The 12,537-nt window shown below is 39.6% G+C and overlaps 1 protein-coding gene across 1 annotated transcript in view; it reads right to left on the bottom strand.

Annotated features, from left to right (window-relative positions):
* Positions 1–12,537, bottom strand: part of LOC145978522 (N-acetylated-alpha-linked acidic dipeptidase 2-like) — a 71,459-nt gene that overhangs the window by 11,230 nt on the left and 47,692 nt on the right. Inside the window, exon 14 of the mRNA XM_083111164.1 lies at positions 3,775–3,891. Within this exon, the coding sequence (XP_082967290.1) occupies positions 3,775–3,891 (117 nt within the window). The remainder of the gene's footprint in view (positions 1–3,774; positions 3,892–12,537) is intronic.

Genomic DNA, 12,537 nt, shown 5'->3' with positions numbered 1-12,537 from the left:
CGATAGCCCGAGAGAAACTTTTCATCAAAGGAGAAAATGTCTTAGTAAAAATACTCGTCCTGGACCTTCTGTTGCAAATCCGCTAAATGCCCCGACATAACTGCCGATCCGTCATAAGTTTGAGCAATAATAAATTTATCCTCCAGTTTCTACTTATTCACAATTTTTACATGAACAAATAACCCGTCAGATATACAATCGGTACTCACATCAGAAAAACCAATAAACCCTTCTCCTTATGCACAGATCTCAAGACAGTTGACAATTTAGGCCTACCGTTAACATTAGATGGTTCCTCTAACATAATTGAAAGAAAGTCTGATTTTTCAGTTTATTCTTTAAAAAAATCACTCACGACATCACTAATTGCGTGTATTAGATCATTGCGTTGCATGGTTTACAATGATGGAAATAGCATTCGGAAACATTTTAATCCTGATGAAGTCAGAGAAACCCTGCCGTAAACATGGGAGCTGAAAAAAAAGGTCTCTTATGACCAGACCTTCAAGCGGTCGTCGGGTGTCTTCCGAGCAGGTAGAGAGAGATTCGCACATTTTCAGCGATGACTTGCCTTCAATAGGAAACGTAGCGCGAGTGTTGGCCACGGGGAATAGTACTGGGCTCTCATTTTGATGCGCTAAACGTAGCGAATTTATTGCGTATCTCTAGCCGTTTCATGGTGTCGCTTGGCTTATTTCGCACAAATATGAGAATATTCTGACTTATTTTTTTACTTCTTCATTAAAATATTTAAAATGCAGCATTTTTATTATTTTGCTAAGTCATCTGCCGATGGCCGGACGCCTCGCCTCTGAAGGAAACATGTAGTAAGTAATCGCTAAAACTCCGCAGCATGTGTTAACAGATGTAAATCGAACCATGTAAAAATTGCATACGTAGCATGATAAAATCGCAATAGAGCAAAAGGAACTTGGACCGAAATATGTCAGCACACGCCATCTCTACAGATTCATATTGTATCCAAACCCTATTCAGTCTTACCTCAAACTACCAATATTGTTTTTGTTCTATTTTCAAGCTATGGTCATGAGCTCTTTCTTTATTTTGACACAGAACCTCCTCAATGGCGCAGTGGTAGCGTCGTCGTCTTGTAATCAAGGGGTCCCGGGTTCGATAACCGGTGGAGGCACATAGTGGTTCGGATGCCACTTTAAACTGTAGGTCCAGTTCCAATTAGCCTTACTGTGCATAAAGTGAACTTAAAATACCAAATCAATCAATCAACGAACAAACCAACTAAGCAACCAACCAAATAATCAATCAACCAATCAACCAACCAACCAATCAATCATTTATTTTGACACAGGTTACGAACACGAATACCTTGGTCCTACTTCAGGTTACCGAAACTGACCTCGGTCTCATCTGCAAATAATATGGTATTGTTCTTGATCTTACTTTATACTGCAAATTCTAATCTCGTTCTTGAACTAGTCTGATGCTACTTTATCTTTCCTTGAACTATACATTTTAATCTTGTTTTTGATCTCGTCTGAAGTTACAAATTGTGATCTTATCGTCTCAACCTACAAACACTAGCCATTATCGGTCGGTATAAAAATCTAAATATACATATACTAGTCTCGTTTTTGGCCTTGTCTCAATATTCAAATACTGATACTTTTCCTAGTTATACCACCTCTCATTTTTAAATTATATTCTTGTCACCTCCAGCATTGATACGATGAGCTTCAACAATATTTATTTGGGAGCGAATTTACAATATAGAGAAAGTCTCCAATTTTTTTAATTTTTGGTTTACTAACTAATTTTGGCCTCCTAATCAGGAATGTGTTATTAAGAATCGGCGGCGAAGTCGGAAATTTGAAAAAAAAAATATTTTTTTTCCAATTTTTATGAATGTTTATATCTGTAGTTTTACGAACGAAATTTTATAACTTTTACAAACGAAATGTTATAACTATGCTTGCCTAACCTAACTTAACCTAACCTAACCTTCCGTGAATGGTTTTTGGACAAATAATCACTTTGAATACGGAATTCGTGGTTTTGTAGCACGTAAATGACGAACAATGTTTCAAAAAACACGCCATTTATCCTAAAATCAACGGTGGAGTATTTGCGTATTTTTACAAACGAAATATTATAACTATGCTTACCTAACATAACTAAAGCTAACCTAACATTACCTGAAATGGTTATCCGTGAATGATTTGTGAACCAATGATCACTTTCAATAAGAAATTTATAGTTTTGTAGCACGTAACTGACCAACAACGTTTCATCAATACAGGAGACGCCATACTTTCCTGAAATCAACGTTAAAGCACTGTTGCCAAACTTACCTGTAGTTGTCCGTATATGCTAAATTGAACGAAAGGAGTGCTAATGGAACCTAACCTAACAGGCCTAACCTAACCTAGTAGGCATACCTCGTCCCCGTGATGGTTCGTGGGACTATGCCACGTTAATAATTTTCTCTCCCGCCTAAATTATCACTTTCAACGACCAATGCTCTGAACAGTGTGGCAACGCTGTAGACGGCGCAAGGAATTTCGAACGTCATTTGTTCTGACATGGAAGACGGTGCCCGTGTTTCTTTATGGATAATTATCGATGTAATTAACAATGTTATTTTACAACTTCTACAAATAAATATACAATTTTAACACGCGACCCCCGTCTCGTAACTCGAGATACGTCTCTAGGAGTGCATAAGAAGTAAGTATAAGAAGTATGAAGTGAATTAGAGACTTTCTTTATATTGTACATTCTAGCCTTTATTTGTTGCAATTTAATAGTCTGCAGTATGTGAAGCAATAACCTAAAACAAATATTAAATAAACTTTTGGAATTCATTTTATAATAGAATCATGAAAAATACAAAGACTGGGCAAATACTGCAGTGTTTAAAATTCAGATTCATACTATTTAGAAACGCCCGGTTCGATCCCCGGGAAAGGTTAACTGAGGTCGGAATTTATACGGCCTTGTCCTCGCATAAAGCGGCTCTGTGGCTCACCCCTCCTCAAATCAATGGGGTAATCCTGGGGGGTAAAGGCGACCGGAGCGTGGTTCTGATCACATCACCTCCAAAATGACCGAGATCGAGAATGTACGGGGTCCTACCTCCACACCCCCTAAATGTGCCTTCATGGAGCGGTACTATATGCACGGGGAACTTTACATTTTGCCTTATTTCTTTAACAACACACTTACTAGTCAACGTTGATGACATATATTAAAATGTGTGTATCTTTAGGTGACTCAAAGCTGAACTTCCATATATGTATACACGACCATGAGGGAAGCAATGCATTTATTTGACTCCAACATTGAAACAATTCTCCACTTATAGGAAAGCTTACATTGTATTCAAATTATATTCAAAGACAATAATAAACATATTATGTAATATACTTCGATATCCATATGTACAAATACTTCTAAATATACACAGTAATAAGATATACACAGCCATACAGACACCACATGCATACATACATACCTAATTTAAAAATGCTCTTTGCTTGTAACCTTAAGCTCCATTACAACCTCCATATAAAGAAAGAGAAGAGAGGTGCCAAGAAAATGATTTTGATATTATATAAATATATCTATAACATATATAACCTGCATAATAGTTATATAATAGAATTAGTCAATTAAATACTTTTGGTAAACCAAGAAAGTAAATCCGAATGAAGCAGAGTTAAAAGTGATTGTAGCTTGTCGTAGTAAAATTATATGATAAAATTACAAAAGATATAAAAGTCATGTGTATACACTTACCTAGCCACAGTCCATTTCTCTCTAATATATCTGCTGCTCCATTGGCATCAAAGGCTTTCAATTTCTCCCTCACCGATGACCCATATTCCTCCAAGTTGAAAGGCAAAAGAGCTGAATCTGTGAAGGGGAAATACACGTTTGTCCATAATGCCACAGAACGAATGTGCAAATTGTATTTCCTTTTGCACATTGACACGAATAATTCGAGAAGTAGTTACTTTGAAACAAACTGGAAAATCAAGCAAACGTCTTGCAAAACATTCAATTACACACTACTGGTTCAGTAGTATAATTAATACCTGGCAACTGTTGCAACAATGTAATGACTATTGTTATAATACTTGTTTAAAATCTTATATACGTCTGCATTCAATTCTCATAGAAGATTCAGCATCGATTGAAATTCCTATTGAGCATGCAAGTTCTTAATCTTCACAAGTATTTTTTTCCTTTTTACATAATGTAGTAGCTACTCTATTTGGAATTACTAATTATACAGGGTGTACAAGAAGTGATAGTGCAAACTGGAATGGTGAAAAGTACAAGTTAGTAGAAGCAAGAAGTCTCAGTAAACATGGGGTCATATTTGCGAATGTATGGTTACGATCGACCACTGACTTGATTGTTTGTACACATCGAATGCTTTTTACGTGTGAGGTGCATTAGTCCTACTTAGTATTTTCTACTGTTACGGCGGCCGATCCTAATGCTGGCAAGGAAACGACCAATCCAGCACGATAAGATACACAGCAGCCAGTAGAACGAGGTTCACGTAGTATTTCTTTCCGCCGCGTCGTGTCTCTCGGTGCCACTGCTGTTGTCTGGTTGGTCTGCGGCGTAATCCCCGCTCTCCACTTCCCTTGCCAGAACTAGAACCGGCAGCCGTAAGAGTGGAGAATACCTATAGTAACAAATAACAGCATTGAAAGGTTGACCTCGCTAGACATTACTGTTGCTTTAATTACCAAGGACTATTGTGCTGTGCAGAATTTTGCATGTTCGGCAGTGTTCAGTTTTAAACAAATAAACCTCGGAGTGAGCAAGGAGACAAGCGTACGATGTGTGCAAACAATCAAGTCATTGGCCGCGGATCGTATAGTCCACGCGTTTGCTTCGTTAACGTCGAAGAACTGAAGAAAGCGGCCGCCGCTCGTCTACTCCACGTGGAGTCTCAGTTACATGACTGCGGATACGCTGTTGCCGTAGTTTGCAACTTCAGTGTGGAGACCGTGGGAAGGTGCTTGTATGCGGAGGTACAGTACAAGGTGGCGTAGAGTAGATGTGGAGAGTAGATGTGTGGCAACGCTGGGCGTTGAATGTCATTGTTGCGGCTGGTGGGCGCGCTCCGTGGACTTTAAAGCCGGCCGGTCGTTAACGAAGCTAGCGCGTCGACGATAACCATACATTCGCAATTATCTCGCAAACGCTTCATTTGCTACCCCATGTTTACTGAGACTTTTTTGCTTCTACTCGATTCAGTGTTCTAACGATAATGGTTAACTACCTAAATGTGATAATAGTGTGGTATAATTTAACATCAAATATCTGTTTTTGGGTATTACTACTCTTTGTTACTCCAGAATCGACAGATCAAGGTCAATCCCGTGCTTCTCACCCTGGACCGCTTCTCCTCCACGTTTCACCCTCTTTGTAATGTTGCAAGTTATCTTGCAATCATTGCTCATTTTCGTCTGTCCATATTGTGCTCAAATTTTATTTCTAAGTTTAATAATAAAAGTGGCATTTTAACTTACAATAATTCTAACACGTGCGATCAATGCGAATTAGAAAGAAAATGCTTAATTTTTGAACCAGTTCCTCCAGTTAGATACCCCTCTCCCCCTCCTCTCCCCCTCCTCTCCTTAACACCTATACAACAGCTACTGATACACCCTCTCGCTTCAAATCAACCCAAGTTTAGTTCAGTTCGATATGATTAGTCCGGATGTTAGGTAGTATTCGAATAAAGTTACCCACACTATAGTTACGAGGATCATTTCTAAAAAATGTGATTACATGCTCATAACTGTGCGATGGGTTTCAGGAGCTATACAATTTATTCTGGACTTGATTTGCTGGGTTCGGTTACCTACATGTTTTCAGTGATCAAAACGTTTCTCTGGAAACAAGCCGATGTCTAGAGATGGAATCTTTTTACCTTAACTGCGGCCTTTGTTACACACACACTCACTATGCTAGGCGATGGCTCGTTTTTTGGGGAAAAGCAGATTTTAACGATACATAAACACACGTTTATGGACATCCTACAGCCTCTCCTGACTGTCGTGGGAGTTGTAGGTGTTGGATGTGTCCTGCAGGCTTGGATAAATGTGGATTTACTTCACCATGTATCCGGCAGTTCAGCTAACACAACATCGTGGCCATATGCGAGGTGGTCGGGAATAGAAAACTATACATTTTCCCGATTAAGCACTTTTCAGCACAACCTAGTCCCGATTTTGGTGCATAGATAGCTTTTCCTGCTAGTATCTACACTGTAGGCCTATAATAGGCACTCGAGGGACCTTATTTCACTATAACGCCAGTTAATACGGGTAGTAAGTTCGGAGCCATTGTGCCCACTCGCGTCTATTAAAAACGGCACATTCGTTTCTCGCGACCTTACTCGGTCAAAATCTAACACACACGAGAGTGCGAGGGATAACCTCACACCATAATAAAATAATTTGCTATCTTCCTCATGACGTCATAGCGTGTGATGCCTCCCATTGGCTGGCTGAGGTCACCTGTAGCTTGGATCAAATAGTTACAAGTCTGGCCGCAAGGTGTCAGGCTTGGATAGTGACTTTTTAAAGTTCTCGATTGTTTTTATCAAAAACATTGATTTTTGGGGGTTTGTATGTATATTTACGTATGCTAACCGAGTTAAATGGATGGTATTTTCAAGATAAGGGGGTTATTCTGTCCCTACACAAATGTTATCTTGAAAATGCTTGAGCAAATAAAAATTTTGTCAAATATATAAGTTATAGCACATGGTGCTCCTGCATGAAAAATGGCTCTTGCATGGTGATAATCATGGCCGTATTTAGAGGGGGGGTTTCTAGGGTTCAAACCCCCCCCGAAACTTCTGACATGTTGGATTAATGGAAGTTCAGAAACCAAAATCTGTAACTCATTTTCCAATTTTTTTTTCCGAAGCATCACAAAATACAAGGAGACAAGGTTGAGACGATCAAGCTAGAATTTTCATACATTTGGAATTCTGAAACTTGAGTGAAACAGGATTTATTCCCGGAATCGCAACTCGCCCGCGACCCCTCCATTTTCACTTCTGCTGTCCTCTTTCCAGTCTTGTTCCTGCTTCACAAGGAATATAGACTGAAAATTCACTTATGATTGTCCCAAAGTTCCCTTTCCAAATTTGTAATTCCCTGTTCGATAAAGTTGAAAATCCCCTTGATAGGATCTCCAATTTCGTAGCGCATTACATTCGCGATTGAGACAATCCATGCACCAGGCTAAGTTTTTTAAAAATAATAACTGGTTCCACACTTTTCAAAATTCCAAAAATTAAGTTTTAAGGTCAAACAACAAAAACATTGTGACTAAAATTTTCATCAGACTTTTAAAGCTTTTTCTTGAAGGTATCTAAAATTTAATAACAAACTATAATAATTGTGGATTTCAGTACACACTGTATGGAACGTAAAAAAAAAAACCAAAAAAAAACCAACTTGTGCTGGATATTCACTCGTCTGCTAGATTGAGTAAGCCCCGTCAAGGATATAACAACAACAGGGGCGGTTACAACAACAATAATAATAATAATAATAATAATAATAATTGTTATTATTATTAGGCCTATTATTATTAGGCCTATTATTATTATGGAATAAAATTGTTTTATTATTATGAAATTTTAATTATTATTGTATAATTATTGTTATTATTACTATTATTCAAATTTCTCGCGAAGCCCATGGGAACAATTATGGATGAACCCCCCCCGAAAACATTTCCTGTCTACGGCCATGGTGATAATGACTTACTTTGCTGAGAATTGCAGCTTTTACTTGATTTGAGGCTGGTTCTCAAGGTTTTTGGGCATTACATTTGATTTCCTCTTGTTGCAATAATAAATAAAATGGCTTCCCATGGCATTGGCGATGGCAGCAATGAGCCTTGTACTTGAGTGGAGTAGTGTGGTGTTTTGTTTGTATTTGGGGATGTATACCCTTTCCTTGATTGGTCATAACTGTCTACTTATATAATTTTGGAGGGCGAAGTTACTGTATTCCTTCGTAATTGAGTCTGACCATGTTGCCAAATCTCTGGCAATTTTCTCACGCCTAAGGCCTGCCTGTGTCATCAAGGTCTTGAGGCCACATCCTCGCAGCGGATCTTGTAGCTTCCAGTCACAGTCGCAAATACTCATATCCCGAATATACAAGGGTGCTTTAGCATTCCCCAATCCCACCGCTCAAGCAATTGCTCCACTGAATATTTAACATGGCACCTTCGGTTGCGGTACAGCACAATCGGATGTCTCGCAAGAAGCATTAGTCGTTTCCAAGATGATGATTTTCCAGAATGTTACTGCAACACACTGTTCACGGTAACTTACTTCGGTACTGTGTGAAAAGGAAAACGACATGATGGTCGTAGGCAACAAGAAACATAACTTTCATGTTGCTGGGTGCTTGTTGGATCTTTCGCGGTCTTGGCGAATTATTATAGCAAACCACTTAACCACTGTTGGATATTGAAGCACCTCATCATCATATGCTTGCTTGTACAAGTTCTCTGTGACACTTAACAGCAATTATTTCACATGCAACTTGAATTTTGATGAACTCCACTTGCTCTTATCGTGAGAATATTGCTTTAGAGCGTATCACTCAACACGATCACGGCCAGCGCAGTTCTGCAGCCACACATCAATTTGTGGAACTACAAGTCACGTATGGGAACGGGAATAAAGCCACTATCTGAGTCCACGATTAATTGTTGCTGCCAGTGACAAACAGTATTGTTGAGTAATCACTAGGACACGGATTCCTATGTATCGAAACATTATTTTAAACGCCTAGAAGGCATCTGAAAATGTGGATGTGCACCCATCGTGTGTTTTGGGACCCCCTGACAGAATATTTTAGAGCATAAAATTACATATTTTCGTTGTTTTCAAACAAAATCAAATATTTCAACGATAGAGCATGTTTAGTACATGTTTTCCCTTTTTAAATAACATAAAGCAGGCTCCTCAGCTTTAAGAGGCCTCAGTTTAGTACGACGCGCATCGGGAACTCTCGCCGCAAATCGGGGAGTTCCCTTTTTCTGTGAGGCACTCGACTTTACAAAGCACCTACCAACTTCAGCAGGCCAGTTGATTTCTAAGGGAGAATTCACACCGAAGAGACATGCGACACGAGACACGTGTCACTTCGAACCCAACACTCAGTAATCAACGCAACCTTTCGAACCGAAGAGACACGGCAAGATGCACGTGTCGCGTGTCGCTTACGTGTCTCTCGGACTGTGCCGTTATCTCAATACCGTGCAGCGTGTCACTTCAGTTTGTTGTTCGCGTATGTGCAGTGAATGCTTCATTGCAACGAGCTATATTTAGACTCTGGAAGACAGCCCAGCCGGGATCATATTTGAACCTCTAATTTGCTGATATAATAAAATATCGATATGCTCAATGTTTTGACAATATTTTAAGATTTAAACACAACGTTCTTTTCGCTTTATCAAGTTTTTTGATGCAGTTATCGGCTGTAATTTGCCTTCAACATCGTGTAAAAAGGCCTTGTTTCGGCCATTTACCTGGCTGCTTTTATTTGAGAAAGCCAGCATATGGAGGCACTTTAGTCCAAAATATATTAGTCAACATGGTAAAGTACTCTAGTGTATTGTTTCTCAACCGCCGGGCCGCGACCCGATACCCTGCCCTCGTATCAACTATACTGAGTAGCGAAAGATTCTGCTGAAAGTGGTTGACAACTATCATAATCCCAATATCATATTTGAGTTGTGAGTTTCTGTTTTTTAAGTCCAGTTTATGCACAAATAGGCTAATCAGAGCTGGATCTGCCCGGTGCCTCCACCGGTTATGGAGCCCGGGATCACTTACTTACAAGGAGACGACGTTACCACTTTGTCTTCCATATTTTTATATTTGTCAACAATCCTACACACGTAATCAAACTCTTATTACTCTTTATGATTATGCTAGAATTTATTTATCAATATTTAGTTTAATGGGTACATGTTAATTCATGCAAAAAAACTTAAATACTGTAAAGATTTACGAGCAAAATTCTTCGGGCTACAGGCATTGACTTAAAAAATATACCGTGACATGGTTTCACGAAGGTTCAGAACCATTTCTCTAGTGTTTAGGTATTCGCTTTATTCAGGCTGAAAAGTCTAGCGAATACAGTTTGAGGTATATTTGAGGTCAGTGCATATTATCTCTAATTTTTCTCATGCACAACATGCCTCTCCCAAGTTTCAAAAACGTACACAAATTTTACAACGCAATTTACATGTAACAATGTCTCTTGTTACGTTTTTTTTGGGTGACTAATAAACTGATTAATGCAATTATATCGGTACAATCATGCAAACTGAGCAAAGAAACCAGTGTCGCTTTCCGCGTGTCGCGTGCATCTTGTCTCTTCGGTGTGAAACTCTCGTGTCGCGTGTCGCGTGTTTCTTCGGTGTGAATTCTCCCTAACTGTTCGCGAGTGTAACGCGTCCCGGGAGGGCTCTGTTGTGTATATCACTTCTGACGCAAGTGTGTGTTATTCCTGAGAGTTTTTACAGCTTTAAGTGTTTGTAGATGTACTGCTTTCACCATGCAGAATTGTCATAAAAACTAAACTAACATGTGGCGGAATTTCCGGTTGTATTCAGTAGTGATGGGACAAGCTTACTTTGTTAAACCATGTGGTAAATCAGTGGGCTTCAATCAAAGGTCACTAGCGTATAATCACCCGATTGTTTATATTAAGGGATCGTAGATAGGCTATGTGAAGCCTGATATTCGAAGTTATTTGGCTGCGAGAGGTGTATCGTAAGAGGGGTATAACTCTTAAAAGCTACGTCTACACTTAACCAAGAAAGGGGGCTAGCCCCGTGGAATAAGAACACTCACGATTAACATTAAACACTACAATTGACTGGTCTGGCAAGGGTGTGAGGGAATGAAAGACAAGGATAGAGGAACGTTCGTTACCTGTAGATCTGGAAGTGACGATCGACTCGCTGGTTCGTTGATGAAACCCTGATGAACTCTCCTGAAATAAAACTCCTTTCCGATATTGTACTACTCCTCGCTGTAACTCCTTTTGTAACGTTCGGTAACAACTATTCACGCCATAACTTTCTTAGTTCAACAACTTGTATAATTCCGAGGCACTAACTGTGCACGCGATAGATTTCAGATACCGACTGGGGGCGAGAAATATTCTCTCAAGCTATTTAAACGAAATTCGAACTTCGGCCGTTGAGAGACCGCGTCTCTCAATAACGGTGCTTTCAGCGTAAAGCTGTGTTTGCAGTATCTTTCCTGCGATTCCGGAAGAATTCGTATCAGCGGATTTTTCATCCGCTGAAGATCGCAGGTGGCGTTTGCTTGAAAGAAGCTCTTTCCAGCTTCTTTCATACTCGGGCCCTTTTTATGAAATGATTAGTCTATCGGACTATGGCGCCCGGGGTCCCGGATTCGAGTCATGCCTTCGGCATGATACGACACACCTGCCTGGGTCACGCTAGTGACCCAACACTTACAAGGGCAAAAACATCAGGTAGCGTTAAGTTCGTCAAAGCAACAAACAATATACACATTTTTGGGAAAAAATATTTGGAAACGATGTACACGACTACAAATGCTTTCATAATAACTTTTAGCAGAGGCAATGGAGGGAAAATAATGCCCAGCAAGGAAATAATCAGAATGTGCATGTTCTTTTTATGCTATTGTGTTTATGGTATAGTAAATATTGCACAAAAACCATTTATTTCCTTCTTGGGCATTATTTTCTCTCCATTGCCTGTGCTAATAATGATTATGAAAGCATTTGTGAAATTTGGACCGTTTCCAAATAATTTGTGAAAAGCTTTTCCTTTGCCGCCATTTTCCAAGATGGCGGATTTTCCCCAAACATTTGGATGGCGGAATTTTAATATATATATATATATATATATATATATATCCCACTATATCATTTCGTACAATCTAGTACAATCACCATTTCTGTTGCAATTACGAGGGTGGATCATTAAGTATCGCACAACATTTTTTTCCCGCGATGTTATTGTGGCTGGGACGTTGAAATTTTACAGATGTATTGTTTGAAGTTCGCGCTAGAGACGGCATTTGTTCGATCAGGTATAACTCTTGCGGTAGAAGCGTGAACTACTTAACAAAGATGGCGCACATGTTATTGTCGTCAACGTGTGAAAAGCAAAGAGCTGTAGTTCGTTTTTTTTGTGGGCGAAAGGACAAAACCCTAGTGAAATTCTCAGGAATATGTTGAGCGTGTATGGGGAAGACTGTTTGGACCGTAGCAACATCTTCAGGTGGTGCACATTCTTTCAAGGAGGCCGTGTGAACCTTGTTGACTCGTCACGTTCCGGGCGAACAGTAACAGCTGCAACGGAACGGAATGTTACAGTCATTGAGGAGGCAATTCTCAACGACCGGTAGGCGGTAGATCCATCTCAGAACCTTGTCAGGGCGGTTCAACATTTCAGACTTCCATCTGTTGGGCCCAATGAAGAAATTCCTAG

The sequence above is a fragment of the Lepisma saccharinum genome, chromosome 25 (assembly GCF_977018435.1).
Source record: "Lepisma saccharinum chromosome 25, izLepSacc3.1, whole genome shotgun sequence".
Lineage (NCBI taxonomy): Eukaryota > Metazoa > Arthropoda > Insecta > Zygentoma > Lepismatidae > Lepisma > Lepisma saccharinum.
The sequence above is the reverse complement of the archived record's forward strand: the minus strand, read 5'-3'. Positions and strand labels throughout refer to the sequence as shown.